Genomic DNA, 17,439 nt, shown 5'->3' with positions numbered 1-17,439 from the left:
TTCAAACAGGCCGGATCCGGCCCGCGGGCTGTAGTTTGCCCACGGCTGGTCTGGAGGGACAGTCTGTGTCTGCCTTTATGGTAAGCTGGCCTCTGTGTAGCTTCACTGAGAACTGAGAAGGAGTTGAGGCAATGTGCCCCCCTCACACCTATGTTTGTCCTCTGCCTGCTGGGGTGCAGGGCATTGAATCCAAATGCTATTCACAGCTGGGACCTTTGAACTCCATGGCTGGCTGACTTGATGGATGGTTTAATGGATGGATGTGTGGATCGGGGGGAGGATGGATGGAGATCTAATGGATGCAGGGACATTAGGTGGATGGATGCATGGATGCATGAACGGATGGGTAATTTCCCCCAGGCAGCAGAGCCAAACTTTCCAGCCATAACAGTGTTCTTGAAAAATCCCCATCCCTTCCACTCCTTGTAACTTTAAGACCTGAGAAATCCGAGGTTTTAAACACCTGCTTCTGGGAGCAGAGGGGGCGGGTGGGGGGGGGGGGGGAAGAAGCTGTCATGCTCTCAGCGAGGCGAGGCGGGGCTGGTGTAGAGAGGGGCTCTAGGGTCAAGCTTCAGGCTGACCTGTGGCAGGGCCACAAACAAGTCCCAGCCTGGAGGGCAGAGCTCTCCCAGCATAATTAAGCCTGACCTTGTAGCCCTCCCTAATTCCTTCCTAAGTAGCTAATGGGCTGTGGGAGGTGAAGCAAGTGTTGCCAAAACATGAACATTTGTATACATGTTAATCTACCCTTGTTTTAATCAGACTATAAAATAATGCATCGACTTGCAGGCTGGGTCTTTTGTGTCCTCATCCAGGCTCGGGAGATCCACCGTGCCCCAGCTGTATTCTCTTGTCTGTCTTTTCTTTAATCCTTCAACAACCCTCCTCAGGTTCACCCTTGGCCGTGCTGGCGCAGCATAGGCTGGCACAGCCCTCTCACTGCTTCTCCCCTTCCCAGGCTGCCCAGGCCCGTGCAGGCCTGGTTTTGTTACCAGATGAGTTATATCTGGTAAAATGTTGGCCACTCTTGCCAGGTGAGGATGCGTAGTCTGGCGTTCCAGCTGCCATTCGACCCCAGCGGCACAGAGTTACTGCTCCCAGCTGGACCTCAGAGGCCATGGTTGGGAGGCCAGCCAGCTGCCCCAGAGGATTTCCCACACACAAGAGGTTTACTCCCCCTAGAGCTGCCCTAGGATGTTCTGAGAGTTCTAGGACTTTCGTCTCCCAGAACCTCCCAGAACCGAGATTCATCCCCTGTGGACCCCCTGGTCTCATTGTTGCCTCAGCCCTGGAGCCCATATGGGCTTCAGGGGTTGGTGAGCTTCCTTCAGACAGAACCTCTCTGGCTTCCCTGGCTGCTCCTCCTTCTCTCCCATCTCTCACTCCTGGCTCCCAGTTTTGTCTGTCAGTACCCTGAGAAGTATGACCCCAGATGGCGCTGGCCCTGGCCCAGACTGTCGGGATGAGAGAGGAGAGCTGGCCTGGAGGTTAGAGTCTATATGGACAGATGAGCCCTCACACCTGGCTGTTAAGCATTTTCCACATATTTATTCATTTTCTAGAAAAATATTTGAATAACTACTTTGTGTCAGGCAGCATGCTGAGCACCAGGGAGACAGTGGGAACCAAATAGACAAAATCCCTGTCCAGGAAGGCTGACAAACTAGTCATTATAACTCAGTGTGATGGGTGCTATAAGGAGAGAGGGGTAGGGGTCCCTGGGAGCTTGGGAGAGAGGGAGGCTATCTAACCCCATCCCGGGATCAGAAATGCTTCCTGGAGGAGGAGTCATCCAGACCCAGATGGGAAGTTCTCTGAGCAGGAGAGAGACGAGCGTTCCAAACAGAGGGAATGGCATGGGAGATGGGTACTTCCCCCAGGCAGGAGAGCTGGGTCCCTATCTCTCCTCTAGCCATGAGAGCAAGTTCCTGACAACTCCCTTTTCCCCAGTGACACCTGATCCATGAGACACCTGGGTGCTGGAACAGCTCTGGGGAGCTGAGACTGGGAGGTGTGAGAGAGTTTGGCTTGTTCAGGGAACTGACACAGGTTTAGTGTCACTGAACCATGGAGTGTGACAGGCTTTTGAGGAGACAGGCGGTGGAGCCCTGGTTGTGGTAGCTTATCCTGAGAATACAGGGTATTAGGTGGAGGTTGATGAGAAGGTTGCTCAGGTTGCAGAGTAGAAAGTAGATCCTGCCAAGCATGGAACAGAGTGCGGGATCTTGGCGGGAAGGCGGGGGAGGGTGGGTGGGTGGGTGGGTGGGAGGTAATCAACCAATTACCTTGTGTGCATGTATGCATGGCCCATGGACACAGACAATGGAGTGGCAAGCCCCTGGGGTTGCAGGGGTGGTGATGAGGGTGGACTGGAGGGTGTCAATGGGGGGAAAAAGGGACATATATAGTACTTTCAACAATAAAGAATTATTTATTAAAAAAAAAAGGAAAGAAAATAGATCCTGCCATTCCATCTCCCCCTTTCTACCCTGGTCATCGTGGACAAACAGCACACAGACAAATCTGTGGGTACCAGTGGGCTTTATTGGAAGCATTGCAGTCTGGGTGTGGAGAAACTGCTCCTGCTACTCACCCTCTCACACTCACACCCTCACACTCACACTCACAGACACTCCAGGCCCTGCCCGACTTTGTCAGGTCTGGTGCAGAGGAGCTGATGGTCTGGTTCTCTCTTCTGGTCCTTGGGTCCCCGGGGTGGCAGTGGTTCGCATCTCTTCACTCAGACACAGGGCTCCCTTGGCGGCTGCCAGGGGCTAACTGCTGTGGCGCTTGTTCTGGGGGAGGAAGGAGAGGGATGGTGTTGGGCTGGGGTCTTGGGCAGGGGCTCAGAGGGAGGAGGCCGGCCGGGAGGGCAGGCTTGCCTTGGCAGCTTTCTTCTGCAGTCTCCGGATGATGCGGTCCACCCAGGGCTGGTCTGGCGGTGCGCAAAGCTTGCGACCTCTCTTTGTGGTGAACCTGGAGTCAGAGGTCAGAGGTCAGAGAGAATGGAGCCCTGGAACCCAGCTTCCTGGCAGGCCCAGGTGTGAGGGGCAGAGGCTGAGGACCACATCCCAAAACTGTTTCAGGGGCTTCCTCGAAGGGGTTGCGCTTGGCAAGAAGAAGAGAGAGAAGGAGGTGGGGGTAGAGTGGGAGGTGAGGCATGCTGCGCTCCTCTCCACAACTCACACAACAGCAGGCACTCTGCAGCCATCCTGGATGTGGAGGTATCGAAAGGCTCGCACGATATTCCCAGGAATAGGGTGCAGGGCCACAGACAGGCAGCAGTCTTCTGCGTCGTTGGCACCACCCTGAGCTGGGTGGGCATAGGCCAAAGAAGGTGGTGTTAGAACATAGGGACCCTGAGGAGGGAGGCTGTGTATATATTTAGCAACCCTCTTGGTTGCTAAATATATTGAAATACTTCTAAGCTGTTTGGTAAACAACTACTGTGTGGAGCCCCACAAATGCCTTCTCGCTGCCCCATCACCCCAATCTCTCTCTCAGGGCTTCTTGACTTTCCCACAAATGAAGAGCTAATGTTGGTCAAAGCATTGAATTGATGGGGAAGGGGTGGTTGCGGGTAAAAGGCTGGGTTAGAGGACTTACGAATTGTTAAATATTTTGACTATTAGTTCTGCCTCAGTGTCTCTCATTCTCCCCACGTTAAGCAAATATATATATTTCTCTCCTTCTGCCTGGGATACTGAGGCAGCAGGAATTAGAGCCTGCAGAGACAGGGGCAGCCAGAGGCCCTCAGATACATCAAGAGACAGACACACGTTGGAATTCAGGAGCCCAGATATACGCACACTCACAGGCATACACACAGGGCATCCAGCTTCACTGAACCAGGCAGACCTAATTCGCAGTGTCCGGCATGCCCAGTGCCAAGCAGTCTGAGGGCTAGACATCCCCTCTCCCCTCCCCTCCCACCCCCAGCCTCCCCTCAGCCTTACCAGGGGAGGTCCACAGGACCAGCAGGCTGATGGCCAGAAGTGCGGCTGCATGGGATGCCATGGAGGGTGAACAAAGGCTGACTGACAGCGAGAGTGTGCGTGTGAGTGAGTTTCTGAGCTTCTGCAGGAGGCTGCGTGAGGCTGAGATTGGCTGGGAGTTGAAATGTGGAGTGTGCAGGGGTCTGGAAATGTGAGTGTGGAAGGCTGTGTGAGGTTGCGCCTGCCTCCTATTTATGGGCCAGAAGAACTTTCACTATCTCTCATCAAAAATTCCCCTCCAGAATTCATTCTGTGGATTCCCTTTTGCCCCCCAGCTCCGCCTCTTTCTGGGAATATAACCCTTCTTTCCCTCCCTCTCCGCCGCCCCCCCCCGCCCCACCCCCTCAGCAGCCTTGGCTTTAGCTCTGAGAATCGAAGCAGTCTAGCCAGAAGGGCATCTTGTACTAGCAGCTCCTTTGAGAGGGCATGCACTATCGTCTCATTGGTGGCATTTGCATTATCAACCACAGAGCTGGCCTTCAGGGGTGGTGGTCAGGATTGGGGGCCAGAGTGAGGAGTTGTGCCCCCTTCCCTAGGTCGTTTTTGTTGTTGTTGTTAAGCCTCACTTGAGGATATTTTTCCCATTGATTTTTCAGAAAGTGGAAGGGAGGGGGGATAGGAAGAGAGAGCAGGAGGAGAAGGAGAGGGGGGAGAGAGAGGGGAGAAATTGAGGAGAGGAGAGTCGGGGAGAGAGAAATATCAGTGTGAGAGAGACACATTGATTGGTTGCCTCCTGCCCGTGCCCCAATGAGGGTGGGGATGGAACCTGCAACCCAGGTACGTGCCCTTGACAGGGAATGGAACCAGAGACCCTTTGGTGCACAACTGATGCTCTAACCACTGCACAACGCCGGCTAGGGCCCCCTTCCCTAGGTTTATCCCTCATCCTCATTCTGTTCTTTGTGGTTCTTCTCTCTGGTGCAGGTGGAAAAGAAGGCTTCTTGGTGCCCTCAGCACAAGCATGGAGCCTGGGGTAGCCCCCAAATCATCACAGTGCCTGACCATCCATTATGTGGGAACTAGGCCCTCCCTTGAGACAAGCAGAGCTGAAAGGGTATGTTCCTTGGAAGGAGGCCCAGCACCCGCATCTCACATGTCAGACCTCTGGGATTCAACTTCCTGGCTCAGTGAACTCTGCCCCTTTCTCTATTGGTCAATTTCACATGTCCAACACCTGGGTCAATGCAACAGCTGGAGGGGGCCTGGCCCGGAATAGCCCCCTTCATTTTTCCCCTCCTCTCGACCCTGGGAACCAAGAGGGGATTTCTAAGGAGAGGGGCTGGCCAGCTCATATTCAGACAAATTTCCAAATTTCAAGGAATTGACAGATGGGGAAGGGGACAAGTGATTTCCCATCCTTACAAGAAAAACTAGAGATAGGCAGGAGAGAAGGCCTCAAGAGAGAAATTAATATGTGGGATACCCATTCAATCAGCCCACCTAAGCTCTGGACCCTCTTCCGGATGGGGTGGTGATTCCCTCATAAGTTTTTTGTTTTTTTTTAAACATATTTTATTGATTTTTTACAGAGAGGAAGGGAGAAGGATAGAGAGTTAGAAACATCGATGAGAGAGAAACATCGATCAGCTGCCTCCAGCATGCCCCCTACTGGGGATGTGCCCGCAACCCAGGTACATGCCCTTGACCGGAATCGAACCTGGGACCCTTCAGTCCGCAAGCCGACGCTCTATCCACTGAGCCAAACCGGTTTCGGCATAAGTTTTTAAATTATCTTTCTTTCCATCATTAATAATAACAATAATAGCAATAATAATAGTAGCAGTATTAGCATTTGTGTTTGTTTACTATATTCTAGTCAATATAGTAATATAGTCCATATTAAGGACTTTACCACTATTGTCTTGCTTAGCTTTCCCAAGAAAACTATAATTTTATTATTATCATATTATTATCTCTGTTTTACACATAAGGGAAATGAGACTTAGAGTACTAGGTCACACAACAAACAAGTGCCTTGAATCTAGGTGTATTTTGCTGTAAAATTTACACTCTTCTACTGTCCTATACTGCCTGCCTACCACCTGTCTGTTGATCATAGATGAGTATAGAGGAGTTAGACTCCACAGATAGCATGCCTGGGTTGGGATTCAGATCCTACCACTTGCTAGCTGTGTGACTGTCGGGAGCCGGTCCATCCTTGCTGCTTGACACAGTCGCTGCAGGGAAGAAACATCTGCATAGCATATGTTTCAAGGGACCTGGCGTATATGGCATACTGTTCTTAATATGTTTGTTCACCTTCTTGGCGCTATGTGTTTTAACCAAGGTCACTTCTTCGAGAAAGGTTGTTTCCCCAGGTAGGGATTTTCCTCTGAAGTTAGGGAGGGAATAAAACCCCTTAACTAAGTGCCAGGCGGGTTGTTAATCACTTTAACGAACAATCATGCTTAAGCTACATAATCTTTACTCCCTGGAATGGAGATAAGAAACGCCCTAACCTTTGGAATAGAGATTGATAGGATTGGAATCAACTGGTATAAATACAGATGTAACAAGACAACAGGACACAGAACCTAGAGACAGAACCTGGCTACAGAACTTGGATAGAACATGGCAAGAGAACCTGACTAGAACCTGGTGACTGAACCTGGCTGGAGAACCTGGACAGAACCTGGCTGGAGAACCTAGCAAGGGAACATGGCTACAGAACCTGGCTGGAGAACCTGGAGAACCTGGCTGGAGAACCTAGCAAGAGAACATGGACACAGAACCTGACTGGTGATCCTAACCAGAACTTCACTGGAGATTCTGACCAGAACTTGGCTAGAGATCCTGGCTACGCTGCTGGTCAACTGAACTCTGTCTCTGTGTCATTCCTTCTTCGCCGACTCTGTCCACACCTTTGGGGACCCCTGGACCTGCTGGGGTTGGACCCCAGCATGTGACCATGTGCGGATGATCTAGTCTTTGTATCTTAGTGTCCTTATCTGTAAAGCAGGAATGGTAATAGACCTACTTCTTGAAATTAAATTAGGTAATCTGAGTAAAGGACTTAGTTTAGGCTGGCATGTAATAAGCATTCACTAAATATTAACCATTATTATAATGTACCCTTTTATGGAAATACTAGAGGCCCAGTGCATGAAATTCGTGCACTGGGGGAGGGGAGGTTGGTCCCTCAGCCCAGCCTGCACCCTCTCCAATCTGGGACCCCTTGGGGAATGTCCGACTGCCAGAAATCCCCACAGGGATCGGGTCTAAACCAGCAGTCAGACATCTCTCTCACAATCCAGGACTGCTGGCTCCCAACCGCTTGCCTGCCTGCTTGATCACCCCCTAACCACTCCCCTGCCAGCCTGATCGATGCCTAACTGCTCCCCTGCTGGCCCGATCGCCCCCAACTGCCCTCCCCTGCTGGCCTGGTCGCCCACAACTGCCCTCCCCTGCCGGCCATCTTGTGACCACATGGGGGTGGCCATCTTGTGTGAGAGTGTAACAGTCAATTTGCATATTACCTCTTTATTCTATAGGATTTGTCAGTTAATTCATCTAGCCATCTTTCTATTGATCTATCCATCTTCTTCTTACAGTGGTTCTGATTAGTCTCTTTTGTCCCACTTATCCTCCCCACCCACCCCCCCACACCCCACCCCATTCTCCACTCTTCTGTGCCCTGCTCTGTACTCTGGAAGGCTGACCCTTACATACAGCATTACTCAAGGCCCCTTGCCTTCCAGCTTCTGTTTGGATTTGGCCCACAGGAGGCAGCAGCAGGAGATCAGTGGGTGGTAGGAGAGAGAGGTTGGGGTATGAATTCCCCAAATCCTTCCTCTTGCTGCAGTTCTGAAAGTGAAAAATTTCCTCTGGGGCAGTTGTTCTCAAAGAGTGGTCTTTTGGCAGCAGCAGCAGCAGCACTTGGGGACTTATTAGAAATTCAAATTCTCAGGTCCTACTCCAGATGTACTGGAGTAATCTGCATTTGAACACACCCTCCAGGGACTCTTATCTGTGCTGAACTGTGAGAAGCACTGATTGACCATTACAGATCCTTTGGGGCTGCCTCCTCTGCACTGGTCTGTCTCTAAGGCTCCGGAAACACTGTTCCTTCCTCTTACTCCTTCAGGCCTTAGTATGGTAATAATTTCCCAGTATTAAACCCTGAGTGTTTACCATCCCCCATTGGTTCCTTAATCCTGATCCCCACCTCTTAAATCGTTTCTTTATTAAAATCTTTCTGGTTAAACTTTTAGAGTGTGTCATCTGTTTTGTGCAAGGATCCTGACAGATACAGTAAATGTACCAGAAGAGATCCCAGGAAATAGACTCCCAAAATGGGATCCTAGGATTGGGTTGTTCATATGTTTGATGAGCACACAGATAATTTCTTTGCATAGAACAAGAGGACACTAATAATCTGGAGCATGAGAAGCATCACAATCACTTACCAGTGGTTCTCAACCTTCTGGCCCTTTAAATACAGTCCCTCATGTTGTGACCCAACCATAAAATTATTTCCGTTGCTACTTCCTAACTGTAATGTTGCTACTGTTATGAATCGTAATGTAAATATCTGATATGAAGGATGGTCTTAGGCGACCCCTGTGAAATGGTCGTTCGACCACCAAAGGGGTCGCGACCCACAGGTTGAGAACCGCTGACTTAGACTATCATCAGTGATAGTCTAGGGTGGAATGCTGGTGGAGGGAAAGGCATTATGAGATAAAACGCTGAGGCACTTGACCGCTATGCTCACAAATGGTGATTTCAAACGGTGATTACATATGTTGGGTAGGCAGCCTGTTTCTTTTCTTTTCTTTTTTTTAGAGAAGAGTGATTTTTAAAAAATTGATTTCAGAGAGGAAGGGAGAGGGAGAGAGGCATAGAAACATCAATGATGAGAGAGAATCATTGATTGGCTGCCTCCTGCACACCCCCGACTGGGGATAGAGCCTGCAACCCTGGCATGTGTCCTGACTGGGAATTTAACCTTGACCTCCTGGTCAACACTCAACCACTGAGCCATGCCAGCCCCGCTGGGCAGCCTGCTTCTGATTGTGCTAGCAAAATTACATGAGAAAAAGATAAGGTTAAGATCATGAACTTCTAACTTAAGGTTTGGGTGGCAATCCCAACAACCTCTATGGAATTCTTAAGGAATCTTTATTTTATGTGACCACATGGCAGATATGGCTAAGGATCAAGCCCAAGACCTGATGATATGGTATAGAGTTGCAACACCAGGTGACTACCCAACCCCACCAAATCCCTTATGCTGGAATAAGGGCACTGTTGAGAAGGAGTAGGACTCTAAGATTTGGTAAGGGGCATTTGGACAGAGATGAACAAAGCTCGGAATTTGGACTTTCAAATCCATTTGAATCTTCTTGCCTGGTAGAAGAACATTCCCCCTCTCCCTCTCTCTGAAAACTATGAATGATACAGCCTTCCATATCATTAAAAAAGTTATTAGCCCGGCCAGTGTGGTTCAGTGGTTGAGCATTGATCCATGAGCCAAGACATCACCTGCCCAATTCCCAGTCAGGGCACACACCTGCATTGTGGGCTTAATCTCCATTAGGGGGCATGTAGGAGGCAGCTGATTGATGTTTCTTTCTCATCAATGTTTCTATCTCTCTAGCACTCTCCCTTCCTCTCTCTCTCTAAAAATCAATAAAAACATATTTAAAAAATAGTTATTAATAACTCCCTGGCAAGGGGCATGCATTTTCTCTTCAGCACTCATCCTGACCATTCCACATAGTCTCCATAGCCACAATGAGAGTTTGATTCTAATATGGCCTAGACAGGAATGTATCAGGTGTGCTCCAAGAACAAGAGTATATACACTGCCCTAGCTGGTTTGGCTCGGTGGATATAGCATTGGCCTGCGGACTGAAGGGTCCCAGGTTCGATTCCAGTCAAGGGCATGTACCTTAGTTGTGGGCACATCCCCAGTAGGGGGTGTGCAGGAGGCAGCTGATCGATGTTTCTCTCTCATCGATGTTTATAACTCTCTATCTCTCTCCCTTCCTCTCTGTAAAAAATCAATAATATATATATATTTTTTAAAAAGAGTATATACACTGAGGACAACTTCCTGCTGACAACTGTATTGGGAGAACCCTGGGGACCAGTGAGGACAAATTTATTGATATGAGTGTCCTCACCCAGGATTTGGGTATAGTCTGCTGGATTGGTTACTGGAAGCCTGGGTTCAATATGATCAATGAGGCTAGGATGTTAGAACCTCACTGACATATTGTGGAGTGCTCCTTAGACTTTGAGGTGCATATGGTTCATTCTGGGGTCTTGATAAACTGTAGATTCTGATTCAGTAGGTCTGGGGTGAAGCCTAAATTGTTGCATTCCTATCAAACTTCTAAGTGATGCTGTGCTGCCAGTCCTTAGATGACCCTTTGAGTAGCAAAGTGGAGGAAGAAGTGCAAAAGTTAGAGAGATGGACATCTCTGAAGGGCCCAGAAAGATACTTCCTTCTCCAAGGCAATAAGAACATCATTGGTGAGGGGAACACTAGCTTCTTTGAAAAGCTTTCTAGTGCCTTCTTTAGTAGGCAGGATATGAGGATAGGAGATGGGACTGGGCAATCTTATTTCAAGAGGAATAAGGGGGAGGGGGAGAGACAAAGAGGAATAAATAACGGAAACCTTGAGTGGTGGAGGACAGATGTTGTTGGCACCTAACCATGAGCACTAAGGTGAACGAAATTACTCTATCAGCCGCAGGGACAAGTGGTAATATGCTTTGCCCACAGGATCTCTGGTAGTAGCTAAATGATTATAGCATCCATGGACAGCTTACTGACGTCCTACCTGATCCCTATAAGTGGAAAATTTCTACGTCTGATGAGGAGAAACTTGATGCAAATTATATTGAGGATTTGCAGTCTTTTATAAGCCCCTTGATTGGGTTGGGGAAGGCCTGTGTTTCTCTCACAGGTGGATTGTATAAATCTTTCTGTTAGTCAGTGATTTTCAAAGGGTGGTCCCTGGCATTAGCAGCATTAGCATCACTTGGGAACTTGCAAGAACTACAAATTCTTGAGCTCTGCCCCAACTCCACTGAATCAGAAACTCTGGTAGTGGCCCAGCAACCTGTGTTTTCACAGGCCTTTCTGGCGTTTCTGACCTTTGCTAAACTTTGAGAATCACTCGTCTATACCTTCTCCCAGAGATCTGTAGCCATTTGCAAGGGTGACTATGAATGGGGAACAGGAAATAGTCAGACATTGGGGGGGATTATTAGATACTGTATTGTGATAAAACTAGACTTGGGGACCCAAAACCTCATTGTGGTCTACCAGTCAGAATGAGGCTTTATGGAGGTCAAGTGATAGAAGGATCTTGATCCAGTTACATCTCACAGTGAGTCTCCAGTGGTTATTTTTCTAGTTTCAGAGTGCGTAGTGGGAATTGGTATATCTCATAATTAACAAAATCTCCACACTGGTTCCTTGGCCATGGAGCAAGGAAAATTATGCTACCAGTGGAAGTCCTTTGAACAGTATTTGCCCCACCACGTGCCTGCCTACAATACTAAACCTAAAGCATCGCTGCATTGCTAGAGAAGTTACATGAATTAGAGCACCTTCAAAGACGTAAAAGATGCTGCAGCCCTTGGTACAGCACATTACAGCTAATAATCTAGCACATGCCTTCTTTCTATATAATCAATTAAAGACCACTGATATCAGCCCTTTTCAACTGGAATGACAGCAATACACCTTCACTGTCCTACCTTAGGGATATGGCACCTTTCCTGCTCTGATATCATAATATAATCTTGACATCCCACAGAATATCAAACTGGTCCTTTAAACTGATGCCATTATGCTTCTAAGAATTAGCAATAACCTTAAATGCCTGAGATGGACCCAGGTATGCCAGAGGGAGAGAAAGAAATCCTACAAAAATTCAGCATCTGCCAAATAGGTGAAACTTCTAGGCTATCGGGGGGGAGGGAGAAGCTGAAAAACAATGGTCTGGGGCATGTTGTACCTTCACTATGAAGAAGGAGGCACAAGGATTTTGGAGGCAACATATACCATATTTTGGTTTACTGCTGCAAAATATTGACTGGATATGACATAAAGCTGATAGTTTTGAATGAGGCCAGAGCAAGGAAGGCATCAGCAGCAGGTCTAGGCTCCATGGAAAGTTACCCTGCTGCTTGAACCTTATGCATTTTAAGTCCAGTGAACCTCAGGTTGTCGGTGGCAGAGAAGGGCGCTGTAGGAGTCCCAGCAAAGTCCCTTTGGCTATTGGAGTAAGGCTACACTTCTGCTAATGATTATTTCCTATTTAAAAAGCAACTCCTGATTTGCCACTGGGCCCTGGTCTAAAACTCAGACTAGCGATCACCCAGTGACAACGCAACCTAAGAGTGTAATTATAGCAAATCATAGAGTTGGATGTGCACAGCAGCATTCATTGCTATACAGACATTGTCCACATGAGACTGGTGAAAGCATTGGCTGGTGGCTCAGATTCCTATTTGTATTGTCTTCTTCTTCTTTTGATCATACTTGGGCCTTTATGGAGAAGTTTTCTATGAATAGTCAACAGAGGGAGAAAATGCAGTCTTGATTTTCAGATGGGTCTCTGAGGGATGCTGGCACCAGTCAGAAGTAGACAGTTGCTCACATTCAGGCATAGCCCTGAAAGACCATGGTGAAGGGAAGTCTTAACGGGCAGAATTTCTGGCAGTACCTCTAATGTCCACTTTGTCAGGAAGGAGAGACAGCCTGAGGTTTGAAGCTATGTTAATCATGTGCAGTGGCTGCCTACATCGAACCCTGTCTGTAATGGTCCCTTCGCTAACTTCATTTCCATTAAACATTTCTGAGCATTTCCTTTGTTTCCCACGAAGATCCTAAATGATACAAGGATAGAGTGCAGAGCTGGTGTTGAGTTTTCAATTAAAATTTAATGCTATCTGCCTGGAAAGCTTGTGAAAGATCCTGAGAACTGGCAAGGAAGAGTGAAATAATGAAATAATTAAAAAGGCATTTGTTCCACATTTATTCAATAAATATTTATTGAGGACCTTCTATGTTCCAGACAGTGTTCTTGGCACTGGGATACAGCAATTAAGAAAACAAACAAACAGCCCTAGCTGGTTTGGCCCAGTGGATAGATTTAAAAAACAAACAGATATTCCTGCCTTTTTAAAAAATATATTTTATTGATTTTTTTACAGAGAGGACGGGAGAGGGATAGAGAGTTAGAAACATCGATGAGAGAGAAACATTGATCAGCCGCCTCCTGCACACCCCCCCCACTGAGGATGTGCCTGCAACCAAGGTACATGCCCTTGACTGGAATGGAACCTGGGGCCCTTCAGTCCGCGGGCCGACGCTCTATCCACTGAGCCAAACCAGTTAGGGCGATATTCCTGCTTTTGCAGTGTTTTTATTTTAATGAAGGAGGCAAGAAGCAAACAAGAAAAATACAGTATATCAGATGGCAATAATTGCTGTAAGAAAAATAAAGAAGGCTAGAGGAATGGGGAGTATTGGAAGGATAATCAAAATATACTTTTATTTATTTCAGAGAGAGGAAGGGAAAGGGAGAGATAGAAACATCAATAATGAAAGATAATCATTGATCGACTACTTCCTGCATGCCCCCTAGTGGGGACTGAACCCCCAAACCAGGCATGTGCCCTGACTGGGAATCTAACTGTGACCTCCTGGTTCATGAGTGGACCCTCAACCATTGAGCCACACTGGCCCAGCGGGGAAGACTTTTTGATAACATTTGAGCAGAGATGTGATCAGAAGTAGATGAGGGAGAGAGCCTTGCAGAGATCTGGGGAAGATGCTCAAGGTAGAGAAAACAGTGAGTGTGAAGGTGCTGAGGCAAGGGTGTGTTCAAGGAATAGAAAGGAAGTTAGTGTTATCAGATAATAATAGGGGCCAGATAGTGTGGGGCTTTGTAGGCTTTATGTTTGTTTTACTCAGTTAGAGGGTTTTGAACAGAGGCGTAATATGATCTGACATGTTTTAAAGGCCCCCTCCGGCTGTCAGAGGGAGAATAGGCCAAAGTGGTGCCAGAACGGAAACCCCAGGTGGGAGGCAACCGCTGAGAGTTGGTGAGAAGTGGTCAGATTCTGGAAATATTTTGAAGATAGAGCCTATGGAATTTGTCGAAGGATTCAGCATAAAATGTAAAAGAAAGAAGAGGCAAGAATATGGCAACATTTTTGGCCTCAGCAATGCGCTGGATGGAAGTAAATATGCCAACATGTGAATGACTACAAGGAGTGGGTTTGTGGGAAAGTCAGGAGCCTTGTTTTGACTTTTAAAAATATATATATTTTATCGATTTTTTTGCAGAGAGGAAGGGAGAGGGATAGAGAGTTAGAAACATCATGAGAGAGAAACATCGATCAGTTGCCTCCTGCACACCCCCTACTGGGGATGTGCCCGAAACCAAGGTACATGCCTTTGACTGGAATCGAACCTGGGGTCCTTCAGTCCGCAGACCGACGCTCCATCTACTGGGCCAAACTGGTTAGGGCTTGTTTTGACTTTTGAAGCTGAAGCTCCATTTTGAACATATCAGTGGAGATGTGAAAGAGGTCGTTGGTTAAATGAGTCTAAAGTTCAGGGAAGAGATTCTAGCTGAAGACACAAATTTGGGAGCCTATGAATGGTATTTAAAGCCATGAGACAATTCGATCTCTAGGGAGTGGATATAGATAGAAGAGGTCCAAGTTCCAAGTCCTGGAATTCCCCAACACTGACAGGTCAGGAAGGTGAAAGGGAAGGAGGGGGCCATGAGGGTGTTATTTCTGATGGTACCCACTATCACGGCACAAAGAGGAGACACAGGCTTCCTGGGTGGAGGGTTTGAGGCACCCACTCCCAAGCCATTGGTTTAGACAACCCAATGGGGGTGGGAGGGCTGGCGTCCAGGGAGGTAGGTTTAAAACCGTTTCTGACCACATACCCAGAGCTCAGTGTGCTGCAGGCGGCAGCTAACCCACCCTCCTCCCAGCCTAGTCCCCTCTGTGGGGTCCCTGGTTCAGTGTGATTCCTGGACAAATCTCTTCCCACCCTCCTTCAAGGAACCAGGCCAACTGTGAACTCTCTGGTCTGACCAAATCCAGGGGCGGGAGATCTTGTGGAGGGAGGGCACTGTAGCCACTGGGGAAGGGAGAAACTGGGCCTAGAAGTCAACCAAGTGATGGTGGGGGTGCAGGTCCAGGGGAGTGAATGATTGTGTGTAGACCAGATGCTCAGTAAGCAGGTGCTGAAGAGATGAATGTGTGTCCATATCCTGAGTTGTGTCCATGGGGCTGTCCCTGACTGTTATACCCGTCCCTCCTGTGTGTGTGTGTGCATGTGTGTGCGTGTGCGTGCATATGTGTGTGTGTGTGTGTGTGTGTGCCAGGTGTACAGTAAGTCCTCACTTAAGGCCATCAATAGGTACTTGGAAACTGTGACCTAACAGAAACAAGCACTAACAAAACCAACTTTACCGTAGGCTAATTGAGATAAACAAGAGTTAAGTTCCCAGGGCATATTTCTAGTCACAAAACATCACCAAACTTCTAAACAAAGGCCCAAAACACACTTCTGATATTAACAACGCTGAAATAAATGAGCTGTGCATATAATATTTAAAAGTCCAACCCTCTTACGCCAGGTCAGGGTGGCAGGGGTCCAGAGCCTCCCCTGGCAGCTCCCGGGTGTAAGGCGGAAACCCATCCTGGACAGGGTGTCATTCCATCTCGGGGTGCATCACACACCCACGCTCCCTGAGACTGGGACAATTTAGACGCCACTTCACCTCACCTGCGTAGCTTTGGGATGGGGATGGCAACCCAAGTACCCTGAGGTGACCCACGCAGACATGGGGAAAGTGTGCAAATTCCACACACCAGTGGCCCCAGGGAACCGATTCTATCCCCCTGCCCCCCCCCCCCCCAACAACGTTATAAGAAAAGATGTGGAGCTCTAGCCGGTTTGGCTCAGTGGATAGAGCGTCAGCCTGCGGACCGAAAGGTCCCAGCTTTGATTCTGGTCAAGGGCACATGCCCTGGTTGCGGGCTGGATCCCCTGTGGGAGGCGTGCAGGAGGCAGCCGATCAGTGATTCTCTCTCATCATTGATGTTTCTATCTCTCCTTCTCCCTTCCTCTCTGAAATCAATAAAAATATATATTTTTAAAAAGATGTGGAAAGAAACTACATTATTGAGGATCGCCTGTATGTAGTTGCGGCCACCTGTGTGTCTGATGTGTCCCCCTCCCAGGCCTGCAGAAGGCGCTCCAGCCGAGGGAGCGGGCTTTGGAGAGGGCGCGGCTCCGGCTCTTCGGTGGGGGCGCTCCGTGGGCTCTAACAGGAACCAGGTGTGGCCCAGACCCCGCGGGCTGCTTAGCGTCTGGGAACGAAGGACACTGGCCCCTGGTCCCTGCGTCTGGAGCGGCCCCTATGCTCTCCTCGCTTCGGGTACCCACCGGCCCGAGGCCCAGGGTCCGGCCCCACGCGCGGAGTGGGGACTTGGGCTGTGCGTGAGACCGCACCCGGGACCTGGGGTCAGCGTGGGCCCTGGAAGTCCCCGGGTGGCTGTGTCCCCAGGCCTCGCGCAGCGGCCCTGCAGCCAAGTCCCAGCCACTCCGGCCTCGGAACCGGGCGGGCGGGCGGAGACTCATGGGCTGGCGTAGGCTGCTGTTTGTCTGCGAATATCACTGCCCGCCGCCCCCCCCCCCCGCCCTTCCCCCCCTTCTCCCCCCCCCCCCCGCCCCTTGCCAAGTTACCCCGGGACCAACGCATCCAACGGTAAATTCATGAAATAATATTTGCCTTAAAGGCTAAAGGAAGTTCACTTCACCCCCCGCACTTCCTTCACAGCATAAATATCCTGCACCCGATTGATTCCTAAAACTACTTAATTACCGTGTCAGCTCTAAGGAAAGGTTTCTTTATTCAACGGAGACTTACTGAGAACCTGGCTGCTGGGGGATGCCCAGCGCGGGAAGGTCACCTGGACTTGGGCGGAACAGGAGTTTGTCCTGCTCATCAGGAAAACACGAGACCTTTGGCCTAGTATGAGACACATTTGAGGACAAATAAAAATAAATTGGTTGCAGAAAGACTAAGGCAATGAAAACAGAAAATTCAACCCACATGCCCGCTGTCGGTTTCAGCCCACAGAGGACCGCAGCGACGCTGCTGCCACCCTGTGGCGGAGCGGGGCAACGAGGGTCTCACAACCTAATGGGGTGTCACCCCGCGTGGGTGGGGGGTGTATTCTGAACGGAGGCTGGCGCTGGCTGCTCAGGTGATCAGACGAGGAGTTTGGCTATTCTCTTAATATTGGATTGAAATGTATTATTAGCACAATCCATGGCTCTAAAGCAAAAGCCTTCAACGGCCCTGGCTGGTAGCTCAGCTAAGATTAGAGCGTCGTGCTGACAGGCTAAGGTTGCCGGTTGGATCCCCGTCCCACACCAGGGGAA

At 49.0% G+C, this 17,439-nt stretch overlaps 1 protein-coding gene across 1 annotated transcript; it reads right to left on the bottom strand.

The window, feature by feature from the left end:
• Positions 1-2,524: 2,524 nt before the first annotated feature.
• CCL19 (C-C motif chemokine ligand 19) lies at positions 2,525-4,199 on the bottom strand. Its single transcript, XM_036330504.1, has 4 exons — positions 3,957-4,199; positions 3,187-3,313; positions 2,883-2,976; positions 2,525-2,795 (listed from the first exon to the last, which is right to left on the bottom strand). Exons 1-4 carry the CDS (start codon positions 4,015-4,017, stop codon positions 2,775-2,777), a joined length of 303 nt encoding a protein of 100 aa, XP_036186397.1. The 5' UTR covers positions 4,018-4,199; the 3' UTR covers positions 2,525-2,774.
• Positions 4,200-17,439: the final 13,240 nt, after the last annotated feature.

This window comes from Myotis myotis, unplaced genomic scaffold (genome assembly GCF_014108235.1).
Source record: "Myotis myotis isolate mMyoMyo1 unplaced genomic scaffold, mMyoMyo1.p scaffold_m19_p_12, whole genome shotgun sequence".
Lineage (NCBI taxonomy): Eukaryota > Metazoa > Chordata > Mammalia > Chiroptera > Vespertilionidae > Myotis > Myotis myotis.
This window is presented reverse-complemented; position numbering and strand designations above follow the sequence as displayed.